Source organism: Clarias gariepinus, chromosome 27, assembly GCF_024256425.1.
Source record: "Clarias gariepinus isolate MV-2021 ecotype Netherlands chromosome 27, CGAR_prim_01v2, whole genome shotgun sequence".
Taxonomy (NCBI): domain Eukaryota; kingdom Metazoa; phylum Chordata; class Actinopteri; order Siluriformes; family Clariidae; genus Clarias; species Clarias gariepinus.
Window position 1 is genome coordinate 6,446,180 of NC_071126.1, and position 23,712 is coordinate 6,469,891.

At 37.7% G+C, this 23,712-nt stretch overlaps 2 protein-coding genes across 4 annotated transcripts; one reads left to right on the top strand and one right to left on the bottom strand.

The window, feature by feature from the left end:
- Positions 1-161: 161 nt before the first annotated feature.
- On the bottom strand, positions 162-7,421 carry psma8 (proteasome 20S subunit alpha 8). Its single transcript, XM_053489451.1, has 7 exons — positions 7,217-7,421; positions 5,425-5,551; positions 5,066-5,190; positions 3,749-3,871; positions 2,484-2,603; positions 2,331-2,393; positions 162-697 (listed from the first exon to the last, which is right to left on the bottom strand). The coding sequence occupies exons 1-7, from the start codon at positions 7,316-7,318 to the stop codon at positions 602-604; spliced, it is 756 nt and encodes a 251-aa protein (XP_053345426.1). The 5' UTR covers positions 7,319-7,421; the 3' UTR covers positions 162-601.
- A 5,022-nt stretch (positions 7,422-12,443) lies between these two features.
- On the top strand, positions 12,444-22,400 carry LOC128515160 (BEN domain-containing protein 5-like). Of its 3 annotated transcripts, XR_008356593.1 has the most exons (8): positions 12,444-12,517; positions 16,513-16,622; positions 16,795-17,110; positions 17,584-17,723; positions 18,054-18,267; positions 18,554-18,684; positions 19,034-20,846; positions 21,854-22,400. XR_008356593.1 is itself a non-coding variant. In XM_053489214.1 (7 exons), the coding sequence occupies exons 1-7, from the start codon at positions 12,478-12,480 to the stop codon at positions 19,073-19,075; spliced, it is 993 nt and encodes a 330-aa protein (XP_053345189.1). In that variant the 5' UTR covers positions 12,444-12,477; the 3' UTR covers positions 19,076-20,896. The 3 variants fall into 3 exon arrangements, 1 of the variants encoding a protein (XP_053345189.1); XR_008356594.1 differs by lacking the exons at positions 19,034-20,846; positions 21,854-22,400 and adding an exon at positions 18,378-18,468 and having other exon boundaries at positions 18,554-18,674; XM_053489214.1 differs by lacking the exon at positions 21,854-22,400 and having other exon boundaries at positions 19,034-20,896.
- Positions 22,401-23,712: the final 1,312 nt, after the last annotated feature.

Below are 23,712 nucleotides of genomic sequence, written 5' to 3' on the forward strand. Positions count from 1 at the left end.
AGATCAAAGAGAATGCATTAAGTGTCCAATCCACTCATGAGACATTAAATGTGGGCTGACAAAAGCAGCTTTTCTCCTATTAACAGCTGTGTCCAGATTTTACATGACAAAATGTACAATCAATAGTATTCAAACACAATTCAATGATCAGATCAATCAGATAATACAGAGCACAATACTTTATTTGAGTGTGTTAGCTTGATAACATCCTTAGAAAAATCCTCATCTGTAACATGAAGGCGACGTCACAGCGTCGGCGGTAAATGCTTTTATAAATGCCTGTCCCTGTCTTTGGAAGGTACGGACATGGTCATTATATTCAATTAAAACGTAGATTTGAATCTGAAACATGTTTCATCTGCACAAGAAGCAGATCATTAAAGATATTTGAGGGAAAAAAATAATTTCAAACACTAGTGCTGTAATGAAAGGAGATTTTATTATAAATCTAATACTCCCAGTGAGGTTTTGAGAAATATCGATGGTGCATGAAGTGAGACCTGGTTGAGGCAAACTGTTGAGCAAGTGCTTGTGCCAGTATAAAAAGAAAAACAAAAACCTAACAATGGCATACTGAAGTTAGCTTGAGTGTGTCTATGACCTACGAAGACTTCTTTTGCTTCTTCTTCTCAGCTTCCTCCTCTTTCTCCTTCTCAATTTCGGCAACCAGTGTCTCGATCTCTTTGGACTCTAGGATCTGTTGAAAACAGAATCATGTTGACTTGTAAAGAAACAGTAAAGAACATGTCAAGCAACAGATCTTAAGCAACTACCTAGGAGTGCTTATTTGGAAAAAAAAAATCAGCCATGTTACCGGCTTACATTAGTGATCAATAAAAATAAAGAAAATCCAGATGTGAACATGATTAGGTTATCATTATTTTTTTTTTTGTTTCTCTAAAGCTGCTTTGTGACAACGACCATCATTAAAAGTGCTATATAAATAAAAATTAATTGAATTATCCAGATGAACATACACTCACCTAAAGGATTATTAGGAACACCACACTAATACGGTGTTTGAACCCCTTTCGCCTTCAGAACTGCCTTAATTCTACGTGGCATTGATTCAACAAGGTGCTAATAGCATTCTTTAGAAATGTTGGATAGGATAGCATCTTGCAGTTGATGGAGATTTGTGGGATGCACATCCAGGGCACGAAGCTCCCGTTCCACCACATCCCCCAAAGATGCTCTATTGAGTTGAGATCTGGTGACTGTGGGGGCCATTTTAGTACAGTGAACTCATTGTCATGTTCAAGAAACCAATTTGAAATGATTCTAGCTTTGTGACATGGTGCATTACCCTGCTGGAAGTAGCCATCAAAGGATGGGTACATGGTGGTCATAAAGGTCAGAAACAATGCTCAGGTAGCCCATAGCATTTAAAAGATGCCCAATTGGCACTAAGGCGCCTAAAGTGTGCCAAGAAAACATTCCCCACACCATTACACCACCACCAGCAGCCTGCACAGTGGTAACTAGGCATGATGGATCCATGTTCTCATTCTGTTTACGCCAAATTCTGACTCTACCATTTGAACGTCTCAACAGAAATCGAGACTCATCAGACCAGGCAACATTTTTCCAGTCTTCAACTGTCCAATTTTGGTGAGCTCGTGCAAATTGTAGCCTCTTTTTCCTATTTGTAGTGGAGATGAGTGGTACCCGGTGGGGTCTTCTGCTGTTGTAGACCATCCGCCTCAAGGTTGTGCGTGTTGTGGCTTCACAAATGCTTTGCTGCCTACCTCGATTGTAACGAGTGGTTATTTCAGTCAAAGTTGCTCTTCTTTCAGCTTGAATCAGTCGGCCCATTCTCCTCTGACCTCTAGCATCAACAGCGCTTTTTTGCCCACAGGACTGCCGCATACTGGTTGTTTTTCCCTTTTCACACCATTCTTTGTAAACCCTAGTAATGGTTGTGCGTGAAAATCCTAGTAACTGAGCAGATGTGAAATACTTAGACCGGCCCGTCTGGCACCAACAATGCCATGATCAAAATTGCTTAAATCACCTTTCTTTCCCATTCTGACATTCAGTTTGGAGTTCAGGAGATTGTCTTGACCAGGACCACACCCCTAAATGCATTGAAGCAACTGCCATGTGATAGGTTGATTAGATAATTGCATAAATGAGAAATTGAACAGGTGTTCCTAATAATCCTTTAGGTGAGTGTACATTGGTAATATTAGTTTCTGTATAAGCCAATTATAAACATATAGAAACTTTACCTTCATCAATGAGCAAGTTCAGCAAGTTAAATGGTTAAATACACATTGCAAACAACAATCACTATCATAAAATAAAACATAAAATCAAGAGCATCCTACCTTAAGAGGCTGGTTCCTCCTAATCACAGCCAGCTCAATATTCTTTCCACCAGACTGGACAACCTAAGTAACACAATTTAAATGGCAATAAGTACAACGAACAAATTTCTGAATGTCTGAGGAAATGACCCATATGTTTAGCTTGTTTATTACCTCCAGTAAGGCTTTAATAGCCAGTTTGATGGCATCGTTGTCACTAGCAATGGCTTCCTCTGTGTAGTTCTTCTCGAGAAACTCACGCACAGTTTTGGCGCTGCGTCCAATAGCGTTTGCCTTAAACATGGGGGGAAAATCTTTTAATAACCATTACCAAGTTAAATCCATGATCTGATTCTGATTCTATAGGAACACATTTTGAACTTTTGAGTGTAGTTAATTGAAATAGTGGGGATCAATTTAGCAATTGTTTTCATTTAAAAAAGAAAGTTGTTTTTTTCCCCCTCCAAACTCTGAATGCACTTAAACCCAGCAACTCAGCCCATGCACTCACTGTGAAGTTATATTTTAAGACTTTGGAGGCATATGAGGGGGAAAATTTTCACTGTTTCTTTATAATCCTTCAGGTCCTATAATCTGCTCTTTTAACTACTTACACATTTTCATTTTGTGCAGATGACAGAGATACACAGTGCTCAGTTAACTGTTAAACTCTTACATTTAAAATTAGTTTGTATTGTTTAAATACAGAAAATTAATGTCATAATGAATGAGCTATGTTTAATTAATCAACAAAATCAGGGAAAAATGTAATATATCAGGACATTTATAAAATCGTGATCCTTCAAATAAAAAATCACAATTTTAATCAAATCAGTACCTAGGTATTGTGAGATCACATCAGAAGGTGACTGGTGATTCCCATCCCTAGTAATTAGCTAAAAACAGTAGGATATTCGCTGGAGCCTCTCATTATTTAAAGGAAAAAATTACTTGCAGATACAACAAGCACCAAAATTTGCAAGTCAAATGATATTAAAAATATAAATGCAAGTCATGTAATTTCATTGATTGTTGCCAAAAGCTCTAGTCTAGTTTGTTGACACAGAGGTGTCATCCAACTGTGATGTCCAACATCTGAAGACTTGGATACCACTTAATTTCTCCAACTGCAATTTATGGATCTCTAACTGAGTCTCAGCATACTGAAACACACCACACGTGACTCTCTACAGATTATTTATACAGTTCTAACTTTTTTTCTTAAGTCTTACATACTTTACATATTTCTTCTTTACATTTTATTTTTACTGTAACAAAAAATAGTATAATTTATATTTTTTTATTCTTTACTATAAGCATTTATGCCTCCTTACTTTCTTTTCAAGGTCAGAAACAGTCGTGTAAGGATTTCACTGCGTGTCATACTGTGTATGTTTGTGTATGTGACCAAAAAAAAAAAATTTAATTTGAATTCTTACCTTCCATGCGTGGTATGTCCCTGAAGGGTCGGTCTGATACAGACGTGGAGTCCCGTCATAGTCAAAACCCACGATTAGGGCAGAGATGCCGAATGGCCGCCGTCCATTACTCTGGGTGTAGCGCTGATGAAAAACATAGGAACTGAATTAATATGACAGTAAAATGAAAAGCTCTACGTGTAAACAGTTGGGATTGTATCAGTAAACAGTCACTTCCTGTGTTTTAAGCACCATCTATAAAATAAACATGAATGTTTGTTTAACTGTTGGAAATACATGATGTGTTTCATTAAAATATTAAAGGAAAGTGAAACTCATTTTGTACAGATGGTTTCTGACTTAAATTTTTACTGTTTGATCTTTTCCCCCAGCTCCCTGTCAGTCACATGGTAATCATGTACTGTATATAACACACAGAACAAGCCAAAAGTTTGGACACACCTTTTAATTGGCTTTTTTCAAAGTCTTTCCTTAATTTCTGTCCGATTCTACGTTGTACAACAATGCTCCGGACATCTAAAATCTTCTTAAAATAAGTTGATATTTAGATGTGTTTATACTTATGCTCTGTAAAGACTTCATAACAGCTCTAACCTAAAGTTCTGTTAATTGCTGATTTCTGAGGCTGGTAACCCTAAATGTCCTTTTGGTCTTGCTTTCCTGAGATGGTCCTTATGAGAGCTTCATCTCAGAGTTTCATCATGGTGCTTGATGGGTTTTACAAATGCACTTTACAATACTGTTCTTGCAAGAATCATTCCAGAACAGCTGACCTCAATGTCTTAAAATAACCAATTACATCTTAATTACATAATTCCATATTATTTCATAGCTTCGAAATTTTCAGTATTGGTTAAAACAAAGAAAATAAATAATTAAACAAAAACAACATTTAATTTGAGAGTGAGTCCAAACTTCTGACTAGTATTGTATGGGGTCCTGTGTATTTTATTATAAAACAGGCCATGTCTAAGGTGATTATGAAAAGCATTCGAAGTATGTACAAGGCTAGGCTCAGATGGTTAAGTGTATAGCGTGATATAATATTATAAATATTTCTTTTTACTATATTACTAAGACACAACCCTATTGTTAGTCAAGGACCATCTGTAAAGGTGTTTAAGTACACAAGTGAGTGCTCAAGTGAGTGCAACATGAGACATGGTGAGATCAGGGGTTTTTTGCGTTGCTTGTCCAGAAAGCTCATTTCTTTTTTTATTTAAATAATTTAATAAATCTCCCTCTTTGCTCTCCTATGTTACATTTGATGCCTTCACATTAGATTTTTTAGTTAGTTTAGTATGTAAGACTAAGTACCTGTTTAAGTGTAGCAATGTAACGCGTTATGTATTCTACAGTAACAGGGTCCTCTACAGTCAGTCTGTGACTCTGGCACTCCACTCTTGCTCTGTTAATGACGATCCTTGCATCAGCTGTGAGACCTGCACAAGAACAAACCACACACGTCTGGTTTTCAGATATTACACTCACCCCTTCAAGCTCAACTTCACGTTGAAAAAAAAAAAAAGGGAACATTTAGCTTCTTTAAACCCAAGTAATAAGAGAAATATCTTGTGTAATAATATAACCCACAACAAGCAGTAGATCAGATTACACACGCTGCTGTGTGTAAACGCCATGCTGAAAAACAAGCAGGCCAGAACCAATAAGCTTACCTGCAAAAGCCATACACACATGCTCATCCAGGGCACAGATCTTTCTAACTGTTCTCTCTTCTTGCAGCTTGGCTACAGACTTTTTCTCTACACCCAGAACGACAATGTCTTTACCCCGGATTCCAACCTGTTTGAGGAAGAAAAAACAAAAAGGAAAGCTTTTTGGAGCTAAGCACATGCTCAATAAATGAAAAAGGGCAGCAGTGACCGCTTGTGTTTCATACTCATTTCAACTCTAAATGCAGTGTAGAGATATAAAAAATAAAGAAATTTTGATGAAACATGAGACACAGAGACTGAAGATGTGTGTATTATTAGCATACAAGCTCATGTGAGTTCTAAAATCACTCTTATGGTTATATACAATATGTAGTCAAAAGTTTGCAGACACCTGGCCATTACACTTACATGTGCTTGTTGAACATTCTAAGATTGAGATTTAATTATTTGTCACGTGTACCATACATCACATACCTTAGAGCGCAGGGTCAGTGTGAATTTAGCGCCCCTGGAGTAGATTGGGTAAAGACCTTACACAAGACCTCAAAACCAAAAACCGATCAGTAACCCAGAGCCTTAACCATTTGAAAGGCCACTGCCCTTCTACATTAACCCTTTGCTTTTAGAATAAGCTCTACTCTTTTGGGAAGGCGTTTCATTAGATACTGGAACATTGCTTTTATGATTTGAGTTCATTCCACCCCATAAGCAATCAGGCACTATGCTGGTTGAGGAGGTCTTAGGTGCATCCCAGTTCATCGCAAATGTGGGGTTGAGATCAAGGGTCTGTGCAGGACATTCAAGTTCTTCACAGAGCTGGCTTAGTGTACAGGGGTAGATGTATAATGTACATTATACAGATGTTCTGTAAAACTGTGTTTCCTGCTTTGTAGCCACAACTGGGGAAGACATTCATGTAGGGGTGATGGTCAGGTGCCCACATACATTTGACCATATTTCCAAATACTGTAAGAGAGATGCATCAACACCAATAGCACGGCTATTAATGTTAACCAAATAGCTACTTGAGAAGTTTTGTTTTTTCATAGTTAAAATAGAAACTTATTGTATTATCCAAGCACTCAGCAGGACTGTTGTAAAAGTATTAGTATGTGATTAGTAGTGTGTCCCAAACATGTCCACAAACACAGGACACAAATTTGGAGTAATACATGAATCATCGTAATTTAAAATAAAGTAATACTTTAGGTAATATGCATGCAAGTGCTAAATCATGGTAATTTCATTTATTTGTGCATGTGTTGGGTCATTATTGAAAATGTATTTAAATATATGGAGACTTTTAGATCACTCGACTGTAGCAGAATCAAGGTTATGGTGCTTTGTCGCCCTCTACAGGCGCTTTGTGCATTACACCAAACGATGTGTATGGTCTTATCACGAAAAAATAACATTACTAATATTAATAACTCCAAATGCTAGAAATAATATTACATCGAAAAAATGTGTAATTACATTATAAAATAGGTCTGTTCACAGTCTGTGAATACAGTAAGCTGTGCAGTCTGTAACCAGGTGCTCGGCCTGTGAGAACATGCAAGTCACGGTTAGCTTCTCATTCAATAGCGCTAGCGTTAGCCGGGCTAGCTCTGCTAACTGCTCTTTATCATCACTTTTAAGGAGTTTAGCATGTCTATATCTCGTTATAAAGCTCTGTAACAGACGTACCATGTGTATATAAAACAGCACCGATATATTTATTAATTATAAATAGTTATAGAGATGAATCTTTCCTGTTACATTATCTTAGAGCTCGTGCGCAAACACTTACAGCCGTGGAACCCTTCTTCACTGCCTCCTGAGCATATTCCACTTGAAAAAGATGACCATCAGGAGAGAAAACGGTTATAGCACGATCATACCTCGCTGCCATTTTTCTAAACTAGCTAAGAAACAGATATAAATGTATTTAGCTAAGCAGAGTACAAAAACTGCATCCACAGACAGAGGCTTCTTCTTCTTTGAGGTTATTTGGAGGCTGGCAGCCAGCTTATAGGTATTACCGCCACCAGCTTATATTTATTACCGCCACCTGTTGGACTGGAGAGTGAAACATAAAATTGGCAAGTACTGTACATACCGTGTCAGGCAATAAAATATAGTATAAGCTTGTATAAATATTTTAATACAAAATTTATATATATATATATATATATATATATATATATATATATATATATATATATATATATATATATATGTGTATATATATATACAGTGGTGTGAAAAACTATTTGCCCCTTCCTGATTTCTTATTCTTTTGCATGTTTGTCACACTTAAATGTTTCTGCTCATCAAAAAATGTTAACTATTAGTCAAAGATAACATAATTGAACACAAAATGCAGTTTTTAAATGATGGTTTTTATTATTTATGGGGGAAAAAAATCCAAACCTACATGGCCCTGTGTAAAAAAGTGATTGCCCCTCTTGTTAAAAAATAACTTAACTGTGGTTTATCAGACCTGAGTTCAATTTCTGTAGTCACGCCCAGGCCTGATTACTGCCACACCTGTTTCAATCAAGAAATCACTTAAATAGGAGCTACCTGACACAGAGAAGTAGACCAAAAGCACCTCAAAAGCTAGACATCATGCCAAGATCCAAAGAAATTCAGGAACAAATGAGAACAAAAGTAATTGAGATCTATCAGTCTGGTAAAGGTTATAAAGCCATTTCTAAAGCTTTGGGACTCCAGCGAACCACAGTGAGAGCCATTATCCACAAATGGCAAAAACATGGAACAGTGGTGAACCTTCCCAGGAGTGGCCGGCTGACCAAAATTACCCCAAGAGCGCAGAGACAACTCATCCGAGAGGCCACAAAAGACCCCAGGACAACATCTAAAGAACTGCAGGCCTCACTTGCCTCAATTAAGGTCAGTGTTCACGACTCCACCTTAAGAAAGAGACTGGGCAAAAACGGCCTGCATGGCAGATTTCCAAGGCGCAAACCACTTTTAAGCAAAAAGAACATTAAGGCTCATCTCAATTTTGCTAAAAAACATCTCAATGATTGCCAAGACTTTTGGGAAAATACCGTGTGGACCGACGAGACAAAAGTTGAACTTTTTGGAAGGTGTGTGTCCCGTTACATCTGGCGTAAAAGTAACACAGCATTTCAGAAAAAGAACATCATCCCAACAGTAAAATATGGTGGTGGTAGTGTGATGGTCTGGGGTTGTTTTGCTGCTTCAGGACCTGGAAGGCTTGCTGTGATAGATGGAACCATGAATTCCACTGTCTACCAAAAAATCCTGAAGGAGAATGTCCGGCCATCTGTTCGTCAACTCAAGCTGAAGCGATCTTGGGTGCTGCAGCAGGACAATGACCCAAAACACACCAGCAAATCCACCTCTGAATGGCTGAAGAAAAACAAAATGAAGACTTTGGAGTGGCCTAGTCAAAGTCCTGACCTGAATCCTATTGAGATGTTGTGGCATGACCTTAAAAAGGCGGTTCATGCTAGAAAACCCTCAAATAAAGCTGAATTACAACAATTCTGCAAAGATGAGTGGGCCAAAATTTCTCCAGAGCGCTGTAAAAGACTTGTTGCAAGTTATCGCAAACGCTTGATTGCAGTTATTGCTGCTAAGGGTGGCCCAACCAGTTATTAGGTTCAGGGGGCAATTACTTTTTCACACAGGGCCATGTAGGTTTGGATTTTTTTTTCTCCCAAAATAATAAAAACCATCATTTAAAAACTGCATTTTGTGTTTACTTGTGTTATCTTTGACTAATAGTTAAATGTGTTTGATGATCAGAAACATTTTGTGTGACAAACATGCAAAAGAATAAGAAATCAGGAAGGGGGCAAATAGTTTTTCACACCACTGTATATATATATATATATATATATATATATATATATATATATATATATATATATATAAATTTTGGGAAAGAAAACTGGGGGAAAAAAAAAATATATATATATATATATATATATATATATATATATATATTTTTTTTTTTTTTTTACCCTCTCATGAGGTATGGTTACAGTAGGACCTCCAGTCAACATTCACCAATACAGCCAATTTGGCAACATTAATTAGCCTAATCTGCATGTCTTTGGAATTTGGGAAAAAAACGGAGAACCAGGAGGAAACCCACCAAGGACTGGTTCCAGCACAGGAATGGAACCGAGGACCTGGAGGTGCAAAGCAACAGTGCTAACTACTATGCCCCTGTGTCTCCATATACAGTATTTGTCAATCTAATTATGCCATTTTTGCAATTCTGTAGTCCAACTAAGGACTGTGGAGGCAGATGGTGATCATTGTATTTATTCCTATTTTTACAACAATGGTAGAACCTCCAACATTTACACAGAGTAAGTGCAAAAACCATTTGTGTGGATGTGCAAAATGGATCAGTACTGTGTACAGTACTGATTAAGAGACCGTATCGCCTGCGGGAAGAAGCTTCTCCTCAGTCTCTCTGTATTGGTCTTCAGGGAGCAAAATCACTTTCCTGACTTCAACAGAGAGAACAGTCTATTGCTGGGGTGGCTGAAGTCCTTCACAATCTGCCTGGCCTTGGTCCAGCACCGCTTGCTGTAGATTGAGTGCAGGTCAGGGAGCTCAGCGGATCGCACCACCCTCTGTAGAGCACGGCCGTCCTGCATGGTGCTGTTTCCGAACCAGGTTGAGATGTTCCCGTCAGGATGCTCTTTATGGTGCAGGAGTAAAAGTTCCTGAGCACCTTGTAGGGCAGTCTGAAGTCTCTCAAGCGTCTGAGGTGGTAGAGACGCTATTGGGCCTTTTTTACCACGATGTTGATGTGACAGAACCATGACAGGTCCTGCGTGATGTAAACACTGAGGTATTTAAAGCTGTCCACTCTCTCCACTCGGCTCTCGTTGATGACAGGGGTCTGGTAGTTTCTCTCCTGCTTAGTGCTGAAGTCCACTATCAACTCCTTTGTCTTACTGACGTTTAGAAGGAGGTTGTTCTTTTGGCACCAGTTCTCCAGATTCCTAATCTCCTTCAGGTAGGCCGTCTCGTTGTTGTCAGAGATCAGGCCCACCACGATGGTGTCGTCAGCAAACTTAATGTGGTGGAGCTGGTAGTGGCCACACAGTCATACGTGTACAAAAAGTACAGCAGGGGGCTCAGAACACAACCCTGGGGGGCTCCAGTGCTGAGAATGAAGGAGGCTGAGACATGTCTGCCTGTGGTCTGCCAGTTAGAAAATTAGAGATCGACTGGCACAGAATGTCTTTGGAATGCGGGAGGTTTTGTGTATGGATTTTATACCTTAAATTTGCTCCCATATGTACATATATTGTACATACATTGATCAGATATAACATTACGACTACCTGCCTTATATTAAATGGGTCCTACCTTTTGCCACCATAACAGTGATGCGCTGTGTGTTCTGACACCTTTCAATCACTATCATCTATTGGGTCATGGGCCAGCCTTTCCCCCTCTATGTGCATCAGTGAGTCTTGGCCACTAATGACCCTGTTGCCAGTTCCCTGATTTTCCTTCCTTAAATCACTTTGGGGTTTTTCTGACACCTGCAGACCAGGAACATCTCATTAGAACTACAGTTTTGTAGTTGCTCTGACCAAGTTCTCTAACCAACCCATCACAATTTGGTCCTTCTCACAGTGGCTAAATTTTTAATATCTTGTTACAATAAGGGGCTGAAAGTGGGTGGGATATATTAGGCATTGTAAGTTTTATAAAATGATTAGAAGGTTCCTGTGCTCCTAAAACAACCCCCTCATTTCGCTTCCTGATTCCTTATTTGTTAACACTTCCTATAGCCCGTATCCTGTTAAATATATACAACTAAACAGCTAGTGTCCACTAGAACCCTTTTGTTTAATGGCAAATGCAAATGTATTTCCTCTTATCTGTCTGTCTCCGGGTCTATCATTGACTTACATAATGACTTGTTCTATTGATGTTGGTCTTGTATGTGACTCAGCACATGGCCAAATGGTTAAATATGCTCTCTTTGTTGAGAATAAACAGAGATTTCATCATGTGCATGTTTGTTCGGGCCGGTAAGTGTATCAAGGAGCAGCGGACACAACAAGCAATAATTCTTCTTTTTACTCATCTTAAAACTTAACATTTCGGATACACTTCTTCCTAAACCTATGAGACTGCAAGTGAACCTTTTGTATCCCCTGAAATTGATGTTTTGGACACAGAAAAATAGGCAAGCATAAGGATTGTGACTGGGAGAAATTCCAAATTGTGATGACTAGAGGACGGGGTCAGAGTAACTCCAAAACTGCAGCTCTTGTGGGATGTTCCCAGGATGCAGTGATCAAGACATACCAAAAGTGTTTCAAGGAAGGAAAGCCGATGAAAGGGTGACAGGGTCATGGGTGGCCAAGACTTCCTGATCTACATAGGGAGCGAAGGGCCAGTCAATTGGACCAGTAGCAGGCTTGTCTAATAGAAGCATTTGGCAGACGCTCTTATCCAGAGCGACTTACATTTTTATCTCATTACACATCTGAGCAGTTACGGGTTAAGGGCCTTGCTCAAGGGCCCAACAGTGGCAACTGGTTTCAATAGAAAGGTGTCAGGACACACAGTGCATTACTATTATGGTGGCAAGAGCAAAGGGGGGCCTACTCAATGTTAGGCATGTGGTCATAATGTTATGGTTGATCAGTGTATGCTGTCTGTGTCGCTATTAGTAATCCTGTGTAAAGCTCCTCTCTGCTGGAGCCCCTTACCGTACCATTAGGATTAAACGCGACCGTCCATTAGGAACCATTAAATACCATTAGTGCACCATTACAGACCATCAGTGTTACACTACAGAGCAGTAAATATGCCGGGGTTTCAGTCAGGACACGCTGTAAAGGCTTCAGGCTGTGTGAGGAGGATAGCGGTGGTGGATTTATTGCATTATTTAGTTGAGAAAGCGTTAGAGGGATGAGTGAGTGAAATCAGGAGAGCCGAGACTCGCTCCTGCTGCTGCTACTACACTATTTAAGGTTCCGTTATTAGACGGAAGAGAGCGAGAGAGAGCTGGCTTCTTAGCTACACTTTAGGATGTCGCGTCGAAAGCAGACAAAGCCGAGTCCTTTGGAAGGTAAGTAAGCTCCAGGATACACACTCGCCTACGCTGTAGTTAAATTCAGCAATAATGTCTAATGCACTGGGAAATATTTCGGTTTCTTTGTAATGCTGTGACCAACTTCCGGTCTCCTGACCACCACTGAGAGTCTGACCATCACTGAGCATGGTAGAAATCACCTGCATGCTCTGCATGGTTCCCCCCACCCATTCTTTATTTTATTTAAAAAGTTTTTCCTATGCACCTTTTTGTTCTACCATAGGACAGGCAAAACCTGTATTTATGTGTAAACGAAAAAAAAAATCTTTGTAGTTTTTCTGACTTTTACTTTGGAGACAGGTTAGTACAGTATACATCAACTCTGTGATGTGCATTAAATCATCTACATGCTCTCAGAGGAAGAAGAAGCAAAATGCATACTGTACATAGGTTTATCATGAAATGCATCTTGACAATAAACTGAGCATATCTTCTACATCTTTTTCTATGTCTCTGTGGATGATTTAATGGACATCGTGTGGTGCATTTCTTTTCTTGAAAAGTTTTAGCTGTGTATCTTTTGTCCATAATGCACCATAATTTGTTGCCATTAATATTTACATTTGGGCATTTGGCAGACGTTCTTATCCAGAGTGACTATCATTATACATTTGAGCAATTGAGGGTTAAGAGCCTTGCTCAAGGGCCCAACAGTGGCAACTTGGTGGTTGTGGGGTTTGAACCTGGGATCTTCCGAACCGTAGTCCAATGCCTTAACCACTGAGCTACCCCTGGCCCCATGGTAATATGACTACTATACAGTAGTTACTGTATTTCCTTCTTTTCAGATCCGTAGCCATGCTTACTGACAATTCCTGAGACATTTCTGCACATTTTTTGGTTAGTCTGAAGGCTGTCACCTTGCACCTCTAGGTTCTAAGTATGATTCCCGCCTTGGGTCTACATGCATTGAGTTTGCATCTTCTCCCAGTGCTTGGGTGGGTGGGTTTCTTTTGGGTACTCCACCTTCCTCCCACAGTCCAAAGACATGCAGATTAGAACAACTGACGTTCCCAAATTGCCCATAGAGTGAGAATGAGTGTATGTGTGTGTCTGCCCTGTGATGGATTGGGTGTTCCCAACCTCGTGCCCTAAGTCTCCTAGGATAGGCTCCAGCACATTAGTCCTGGTCAACCTGAATCAGTGCCCTTAAGTGTTAATAAAGTAATAACTATCATTTACATTTTTACTTCGCTTACCTTAATGAATTTAATGTAATCACATAAATTGTTTTCAACTTATTTTACTTGAGTGTAAACTGCAATAACTGAAATAGTGCAGTCTGGACTTATTAGACCACATGACCTTTTTCCATTGCTCCAAAGCCCAATCTTTATCCTCCCTAGCAACTTAAAGCATTTCGGCAAATATCTTTGCTATAAAGTGTTTTTTTATGGCCACAGCTTTAGATTTAGTCCCAATACTTGTAACATTGTGCAGCTCAACTTTGTCCTGTGTGCGATATGCAAAAGGGATGGAAATCACCAGGGACCACACAAAACAGTAGTAACACGAAAACTCAGTGCCGATTCAGTTAGTGCTATAATTCCTAAATTATCACAATTATATAAATATCTTGCTCCAATATTAAATTTTCTCACATTGTTACAATTTTAAACAAACCTGGAAAATTGTAAGTTCCTACCACACAGGATGCTGTGCTGTCTGCCAATGTGTGAATAGTTTAGAGTTCAGCACCTTCAGGATCATTTTACTGCCTCAAATGCAAATAAAGTGGAAAAAAAATTTGAGTCAGTGTGGTGATAAATGAATTGCCACACAAAAATAGTGCGCTTTTCCCCCATCTCTAATATGCAATGAAATTCTTACTTGCACATTCTTCCACATGAACATCACAAAAAAAAAGAATGCAACCATATATTATCTACATAATTGGCCAGTGAGAAAAGTTGCTCGTGAATGGTAAGTGCCTCAGTATTATAAGTACAGCACTTATGTAGAGCAGAGTTCCATACTGTATTTGGTGTTGGATATAATGTTTGGAGTAGCAGCTTGTTAAAGGTTTTAAGTGTCGAGTGTATTTTAAAATTTTTCAAAAATTTTACTTAAAGTTACTAATTATTATTATTACAGAATACAATCAGAAGACTAATCAGTGACTCTATATGCTAGTCATTAAAACCAGAATTAAAAATTACATGTCAGTGCTGAATTTTTTCAATATATTCTTTGTCTGATTGGTGCTCCACCATCATTATAATAACACATAAAAGGCACGGTGCATTAAAAGGCAGAAAAACCTTTAATGGTCTCCATGTCCATTAAGGCTTTTCGATCATGATGCCCGTTAATGGTTCTTACTGTCATCCATTAGATTGTTGCCATTAGGATATCGTTCCATTGTTTTCTAGCACGGCTGATGGTGGTTTCACCCATTGTTGTCTTCTATTAGTCTTGTTTCCATTAGAGTATTGGTTTCCCATCAGTATATAGAATAAAAACTTACACTTTCTCTTATGTACCGTATACTGTATCGCCGGTCATCTTTTAACAGATCTTTCCTGTGAGGTGGCAAAATTTTCCATAATTTATATATATATATGGGTCATTGACGGATAAGACTTTTTAATAGGCCAATTTTAAAATACCAAAAATATGGATATGTTTGGCCATTTTCTAAACATTTTAAATGTAGTGTACACATGCCTTTATAAGAAAAAGTAAAAAAAAATTTTTATTTTAGTGTTTTTACATTTAAGTTAATAAAACATAGCCTTAAAAAAGTCATCTGGGGCGACCGTAATATATCTCAGAACTCACATTTTTATGTATCATTAAGACTAGTTGAACTCATATCAGTAAGTAGATAAACTGATGAAGAAAGATAAACTTTAGTGCCCTTTCATTTTATGAAAACCATTATTTCACAAGTTTATTCTATAATATCAGAGTCTCCTTCATTATCCAGTTAAAATAAATGTTTATCCCTATAAAAGGAATGGAAAATGGCTGAATTTAGAAAATAAAAGATAAAATATACAAATAATTATACTTAAACAATTAACTCTATGTATATAAAAGTATAGAATATGAAAACTACAAATATAGGACATATATCCTTTATTTCTAGCATTTAAAACATTTAGCAGTGGTCGCCCCACATACTCGGTCGCCCCATATGATGTTTTTAAGTTTACTCAAGTATAACAGGCTAACAGTCAGCCTCAGAAACCAAACAAGCTTCTTCTAGTGACAAAGCACTATCAAATTTATCATCAAAGTATAGATTTGTGGAAAAAAATTATAATCCACAGTTTTGGGATGGTCGCCCCACATGATGACTACGTGACTACGACATCACAGCCGTTAAAAAACAGCTTTTTCTTACTATATGAGAGAGACTGATTTACCTTACAGTTGTTTCCAGGGGGTCTTCACTTGTGTCTGGCGGATGCAGTATCCCATCCTTGAAATGTTTTTGAAAATAAAGGTCCCAAAATTGTGGTTTGTTGATGGTCGCCCCGGATGAAATGGATAGAATCAACATAATTCGGACAACATTCGTTTGTATATCATGATGGAAATATATGTGCAAATGCTTTATAGTTTTGTCAATGAGTGTAAAACATGTTTGAAATTATGCCAACTAGGAAAAGGGATATATTTAAGTTGATTTAAATTGTTTTTAAATCAGTTGTCTTAACTAAAGTCAAGGCCGGACGGTCGCCCCATATGGTGTTTTAGCACTTCGGATAGCAGAAAAATGATGAAAAACTTAAAAATTTGGAGAAGTTAGAGTGGTTTAGTAGGTAAAGAAGGTATAACAAGTAGATGAGAAATTTTTATGTATTTTTTAGTTTTTTCTGCAAAATAAAATTAACCCGGACAGAAAAAGGGGGCTTCACGTCATTGACCCATATATATATATATATATATATATATATATATATATAGTGTAATAATTTATGTCCTTTTTTTAATCATCCCTGTTGGAATTGTTTTTATTTAAGATCATGAAATTGACCTTGACATTTCAAGAATTCCATCTCCCTACATGAAAGATGTGGAGGAAGAAAGATTACTGCAGGACGATTGCGAGTATCACAGTGAAACCTCAGAGGTGAAACTTCTTGATGATTATTATAAGCATTATAATTTATTATGCAAGTGTTATGCATCTTAAATTAACTTTTCCCTTTTACAAATTTGATCCAGGAAAAATCTAATTTATGAAATGTTGAGGAAATGTTCCTTTAAAATATATGGAGTTTGTTTTCTTGCTGTTTCGACAGAGAGAAAAGAAGAAAATAATGGAGTCCCAGAAACTTTCTCTGCTGGAACTCATGAAGAAACAAATCACAGTCAAGAGACAAAGGGATTTCTTGGACAGCGATGAGGAGTCTGTTGTTTCCTATAAACTTTACCAGGAACTCCAGGATAGTTATGTCATGCTAAAAAAACGTCTTAGAGAGAAGGACTTGATCATTGCAGAGAAGGACGCTGCAATTAGAAAACTGAGCGAAAAGTGCCGAAGGATGACGGTAGAGCTGGACAAAATCAGACAGTTGAATATTTGCCTGCAAGAACAACTGTTTTTAAAAGAAGAAGGTCTGAATGTCTTTTTGGTTTCATCTTGATCACTTATTGTTGCAATATACAGTAATCAGCCATGATATTAATACCATATAACATTGACACATTAACATCAATTATATACTGTACCAGTAAACTGGTGATGGGATCATGGGCACCTATGAGTCACAACGTCTGTCTGATTTCACAGAAATGCCAATGCAGCACAAATTGTTGAAATAAGTAAATTCTGGCCATGATAGAAAAGCACCAGAACACCCAGTGGATCATAGCCTGTTGATCCCAAACTGTCGCCAAACACATCATCACTGCTAACATCTTTGTGCCGGACACCACAGCACACCTCTGTGCCGCCCTAGTAACCTAGGTTGTTTCAATGTTAATGTTATGACTGATCAGTGTATATGTATTCTAATATTTTAGCTAATCACAAGTATATTTAATACTAGTAAATTATAAAAATTGTATATATTTATATATCGTCACAGGAATGCAGACACAACACGCAGTTTATACAGAAAGCACAGAATGTTTGTATGAGCCCTATGAAAATGTATTAGACCTTCCTAAAGTGAAGGACCTTGAAGAAGCCCCAACTGAGGATCTTGTAGAGAAAGACTTTGGGAGGGTAAGATGCAACTCATTTTCTGCACTGGATGTTTTACGATTTTGTTACCATTTTTAACTCTATAAAAAGGAAATCAGTATTTTATAAAATACTTGACAAAGTCACTAAGATCTCATTTTCATTTTTCATTCTGATGTTATGTTCGATGTGAAAATTTTCTGGTGAACAACATTTAAGATTATGACAGTGATTCACAGTATTTTTTTTTCCACAACGCTGTTTTATATGCCTGAAATATGTTTATTGAATACTGTGTTGTGTTGTAGATTATCAACAACAACAAAAAAATCATCATTGCATTATTAAATTTTTTTATAAACTTTGTTAAAGGTCGATCTGGGACATGGGGTCCATTTGGAGAAACAAAAATGGAAGGCCATCCAGCGAATGGATTCTCATTCTAAGTTCTGTAAGTCATTGGCCGTCGCCATTTGGGGCCTTGAGACGCTAAAGGAGAGGAGTGTGACCGGTTCTAAATCTAATGCCATTAAAGGATCTGTAGCGAAGCCTCCGTTATCACCAGAGAAAGTTGGTGTCATCAGAGGTACTAACATGCTGACACATAACATTACGAAGTATCCCCTTTCTCTGGATTTATTTAGTTCTTTATTTAGCATATAAGTTTCTTAGTGCATGCTCTCTTTTGTGTCAAAGAAACTGGCCATCTTTAGAGCCACCAGTATACCTGTTATATGTGTATAATAAAGAATGTCTAACGCACTGGAGGACTTAAAGTGAAAACTAAGTAAGTGCACAGTAATTTATCAATCATATGACTTTAGTCTTCCTCCTGCTGAGGATGAGTATTTGTATTAATTTTCTTGAAATAGAGTGCCTGAAGGAGCGACTACAGCAGCGTGGCTATCAGAAGGAGGAGGTTGATGGACAGCTGCGTTTGGTTCGGCGTTTTCTCTCGGAGAAAATCTGCGACATCAAAAGGAAAGTCAATATAAATTTAGAGGTGAGATTTGTTCACTGCTGTATTGTATTGTACTGATCGAAAGATATAAGACCTGACACTGATCCTGTGCTGAAGTTCTCAGAGTAACCAAGCTAATTATCATTCACCTTTATTTGCCAAGTTAGGAGGAACATCACAGGCACAGTGGCTTGTGTCCTCTGTTTACATGCAGCAAATAAGTTTACAGTACATTATTAAATACATCAGTGGATTGGGTTTAAAATTTTGATTAATTACACATCCAGAGTGTTACACTCTGATATCAGTATTCAGTTTTATCCATCCCCAATTCCTCAAATATTCCTTAAATATAATAAACGTCTATTATTCTTCTGCTTTATTGTTACAGGGGACCACGCCTTCCACTAGCTCACAAGTTTGTCAGACCTGAAGATCAAGTACTCATTTTTAAAGTGCTACAATATCGACAACTACACAGGACTGTGAAAAAGTTTGAAGCTAAAAAACTTTCTTCCTATAGCTAAACAAAGTTGGTTTGTACCATCAAGTCAACTTCATTTTACAATTCATTTCCATAATTTTTGGAATTAAGTTAAGCTGCTTTGTGATGACCATTGACCAGTGACCATTGTAATACAGTGGAACCTCGGATTACGAGTAACGCGGTTTACGAGTGTACCGCAAGACCAGCAAATTTTTTAAATAAATTTTGACCTAAAAAAACGAGCATTGTCTTGGTTTACAAGTACTGAGTATCATGTATCACGCATGTGCTTCTTGTTTTGACACAGAGCGTCACATGATCACAACTGAGCCAACAGTTTTTCTCTCTCTTGCGCTGCGGAATTGGGTGTAATCGTCTCCCCTGCTGGGTCTTAGTGCTCGTCTCTCACTGGTATAATCAACATCTGTGCACGCATGTACTGTTTACTATAACACTGTGAACACGTGTGTGTGTGTGTGTGTAAAACATATTTTATTTTGTGTTTGTAAGCGTGTGTGTACAGCGCGCGTGTATTGTTTATTATAACACGTGTGTGCGCTAGTGATGCGCGGGTCGGGTATTTTTCCAACCCGTGGGTCCCGCTTTTGTGAAATTATTTGGCCCGCCCCAGCCCGCCCCGCACCACTGTATCTATTTTTACAACCCGCCCCACCCCACCCCGCGAGCATTAAATAGCCATACTAGGCATTGTAATTCAATTGAAAACAGCCTTTATTTCAGCCTTAATGTGCTTGAAAACATCGACCTGTAAACTGGCAACAACAGATGATTATGAATATGAACGTTAAATCAGGTCATATTAATAACAAGATAATGATACACAGTTTAAACATTTACAAAGCCACGTTTGTAATCTAGGCTAAACATTTTTTATTTTAGATTTGTTTAGATTTTTTTATTTAGATTAGATTTAGGCCTACAGTTTACAGCCTACGCTAATTAACCACTGACTTTTTTTTTTATTTATCACATGGAAATGTTCATTTAGTGTTTTTACGTTCGCTGTGCAAAAAACATTAGATTTAGCAGCCTGACCTTTTTTCTTTTAATGATGTAAATTCCCGACCTCAATTTCTCCCGCACCTCGTCTTCCATCCTCACTTTTATTTCTTTGTTTTTGTTGTGACTGGCAGCGGTAGCTGCTTGGCGTGTTCGTGACTTGTCACGTGACGTAACCTTATCAAAGAATAAGGTTATGAATATAAATGAAAATAAATATTGCCAAATATTTAATATAGGTGATAGGGAATTGCACGCAACATACATGGATTTTTTTAATTAATTTTGTTATTAATGACCCGCCCCGCAAATGAAGTGACAATTTTTTTACCCGCCCCAACCCGACCCGCGGGTTACCAGACGACCCGCGCATTACTAATGCACGCGTATAATGTCTCATTAGAGGGTAATGATCCATTTTTTTCATTCTCTGTATCAGCCTGTTGTGTTTCACCTTACCTTTGAAAAGAATCGCAACAGAGCAGAGTTTCTGTGTAAGGCAGAGAGTGTGCGTCTGTATGTGTGTGGGAAGCCGACAGGAGAGGGGGGATTTTGTAAAGACGAGAGAGAGAGAGAAAGAGAGAGAGCGTGTGTGTGTGTGTGTGTTGGTGAAGGAGCACGGTGTCAAATTACGCACGCGCACACACACACATCAGTGATTCCATTAGTATGCACTCACGCGAGTGTGACTAGTGATGTTCCTTGCTAATTCTTTCCGATAAAACAGTCTCTCTGTTAATGTGTGTATGTGCACGCACATTACACATACATACACACACACACACACACACACACACTTCCGATAAAACAGTCTCTCTGTTAATGTGTGTATGTGCACGCACATTACACATACATACACACACACACACACACACACACACTTCCGATAAAACAGTCTCTCTGTTAATGTGTGTATGTGCACGCACATTACACATACATACACACACACACACACACACACACATTTCCGATAAAACAGTCTCTCTGTTAATGTGTGTATGTGCACGCACATTACACATACACACACACACACACACACACACACACACACACACACACAGAGCGCCTGCACTCATAAACGGAAACACTTATCTGTCGGGATTCATTTCTGCTATCTTTAAAGGTAAAGTGCATGGTAATTTGTTTTATTTTTACTTTATATTTTGTGTTAATTATTTTTATGTATTTATTTTTTGGGCTGTAGAACAAGTAATTTGAGTTTCCATTATTTCTTAAGGGAAAATTTTATTTGGTTTATGAGTGTTTTGGAATACGAGTCGCTTCCGAAACTAATTATGCTCGTAATCCAAGGTTCCACTGTATAATGTTAGTATGAATAAAATGTATTTAATAATAAAAAAAAATTACAAAACAGACAATTGTATTTATTCCCATTTTACGAACATGGTAGGACCTCTGGTCACACAATTTTTGGAAACTCCAATTAGCCTAATCTGCATGTCTTTGGACTGCGGGTCGAAACGGAGAACCCCATTGGAAACCCACCAATCACAGAGCAAAATATTAAAGTTGGATTCAAAAAAAGTTGTAATTTAACAAGGTAAAATTTCTAATTGTTGACCTGCAAAGTAGGCTAACTGATGTTTTCTAATTAGCCATATGTGTAAGTGGCTGCAGCCTTGTGCCCTGTTATGACCGAAAACCCCTGGGAGAGGCGTTAGGCCACTAAAGAGTGAGTGAGAGAGTGTCAGTATGGTAAAGCTTTCTTGTTTTTTCTTTATCTTTATGGAAGGAGTCTCCCTTGACACAGCTTTTAAACAGCAAGTTTTCTAGCACAGGGAAGACTTAAGAACAAATCTTTGTATTATTTTTTTTTTTTGGTTCCTTATTACCTTCAAAAAGGAAAAAAAGAGAGGCTGAAGAGAAAATAATGGTTTATAGCTGCTATAATATGCTGTGATAAACAGAGTTTGCCTGTCTCGACTGTTCCATGTCATTAAACACACATGGATATAGTGTGATGTGTGATGTGTCTTTGTAAATAAATTAATAAATTGTGGCTCGTTACTGTGGTGTAAGGGAAAAAAAATTATTTTATGGGAAGATAATCAACTTCGGGGCAGGAATGCATAACAGAGGGCTCTGCTGTTGATTACTTTTCTTTAACAACACACCCTGTAATGTTTTATTTCTAGCTTTATTAATATTTATATGTCAAATTTATTATGTTTATATAGTGCACTATGTAAATTTGTTCCTTGATGTTATTATTTTAATATTACACTTTGTAACTGAGAATAGCAAATTTGATTAAAAATTTCAAAACTTGAAATAGATTATTGATTATTGTGTGTTTTGTGTTCAATTACCAGCTCAGAAGCTGTTAATTCTTCATTTTTTGTTCCTTAACAGAAGTGCCTCTCTGAACTACGGTAGTTCTCTAATCACATTAAATAAGCACTGTAATGTTTGAGTGATGAAATGTTCTATATTGGATGTATAATACATGGACATGTTCCAAATAAAAACCTTTTTGAAGATTAAGACATTATACAACCCCTTTAAAAAACAAAGGATATAAATATCACCTTACTAATATTTATATATATTATATTTAGTGATAGATGAATTCGTAAATATACTGTAGATAATCGAATACATTACTTGTGTGTTGTTTGCTTTGCCTGTTTCTGTTTCCTATTTAAAGCTAAGACAAAATCAAGAAAACTAAGGAATTGTGTGGGATTAGAAAAATTCTGAATGATGGGCTAAAAAGTAGGTAAACACAAACTCTCAGTTTAAAGTAGGCCATATGTGTGTGAAGGACTATCCCAGGCACAGTGGGTAAAACCTTCTACCTTGGTGGTGTCCAAGCAGTAAAACACTAGAATAAGGTCATTAGTGTAGCAGGAGATTGTGTGGAGAAATAAAAGGGGGGTTTTATTCTCAAAACCGTGTTCAGTTATTTTGCACAAGCAAAAGTCCCCTGTACTTTGTTACATTTCTTTCCTGTCTCAGTTGATGTAAGTGATGACTGTACCAGTAGATGGCACTATAGGGTCTTGTTTTACACTAACATGTATTTTGGTTTCAACCCACATATTGGACACCCCCTCTGTAACATAAGAAGAGCTGTTAATCTGTTCATCATCTGACTAATTGACTCTGGTGTATGTGTGTAGGACAGTGAGGTTCTATAGGACAGTGTTCTTCAACAGAATCATATTCATGTGTCTGAAAGGTATTTGCATCGTGACTCATTGAAGAAGTTTTTGGATTATTGCAGTGCGCAGATGGACTTAAGCTAAAGTAGGGGGATTCAGATATTTTAAAATATCTTTTGCATTTTAAAATTTTCAACTTACTTGCCATTATTAAAACAATCCCCTAACACGTGATACAAGTCATGTTATTTATAATGGGAAGGGGAAAGGTCATATAGTAATAAGAAGCTTAGCTTAAGATTTGTCAAGCCTTTTGCTCATTAAAGAAACATATTTCGTTGGTCTTCATTTTTATCCTCAAATACATATGTAAAATATTATTCTATTTCAGTACAATTGTTTACACAATCACCACAAAGTTTAATAGTATCAATGTTT

Coding starts and splice junctions, on each gene's coding strand:
- LOC128515160 (XM_053489214.1), top strand. CDS start 12,478: ATGTCGCGTCGAAAGCAGACAAAGCCGAGTCCTTTGGAAG. Junction 16,623..16,794: donor ATCACAGTGAAACCTCAGAG/GTGAAACTTCTT, acceptor CTGTTTCGACAG/AGAGAAAAGAAGAAAATAAT. Junction 17,111..17,583: donor ACTGTTTTTAAAAGAAGAAG/GTCTGAATGTCT, acceptor ATATCGTCACAG/GAATGCAGACACAACACGCA.
- psma8 (XM_053489451.1), bottom strand. CDS start 7,318: ATGGCAGCGAGGTATGATCGTGCTATAACCGTTTTCTCTCCTGATGGT. Junction 2,394..2,483: donor CTATTAAAGCCTTACTGGAG/GTAATAAACAAG, acceptor TGTGTTACTTAG/GTTGTCCAGTCTGGTGGAAA. Junction 698..2,330: donor GGAGGAACCAGCCTCTTAAG/GTAGGATGCTCT, acceptor TGTTTTCAACAG/ATCCTAGAGTCCAAAGAGAT.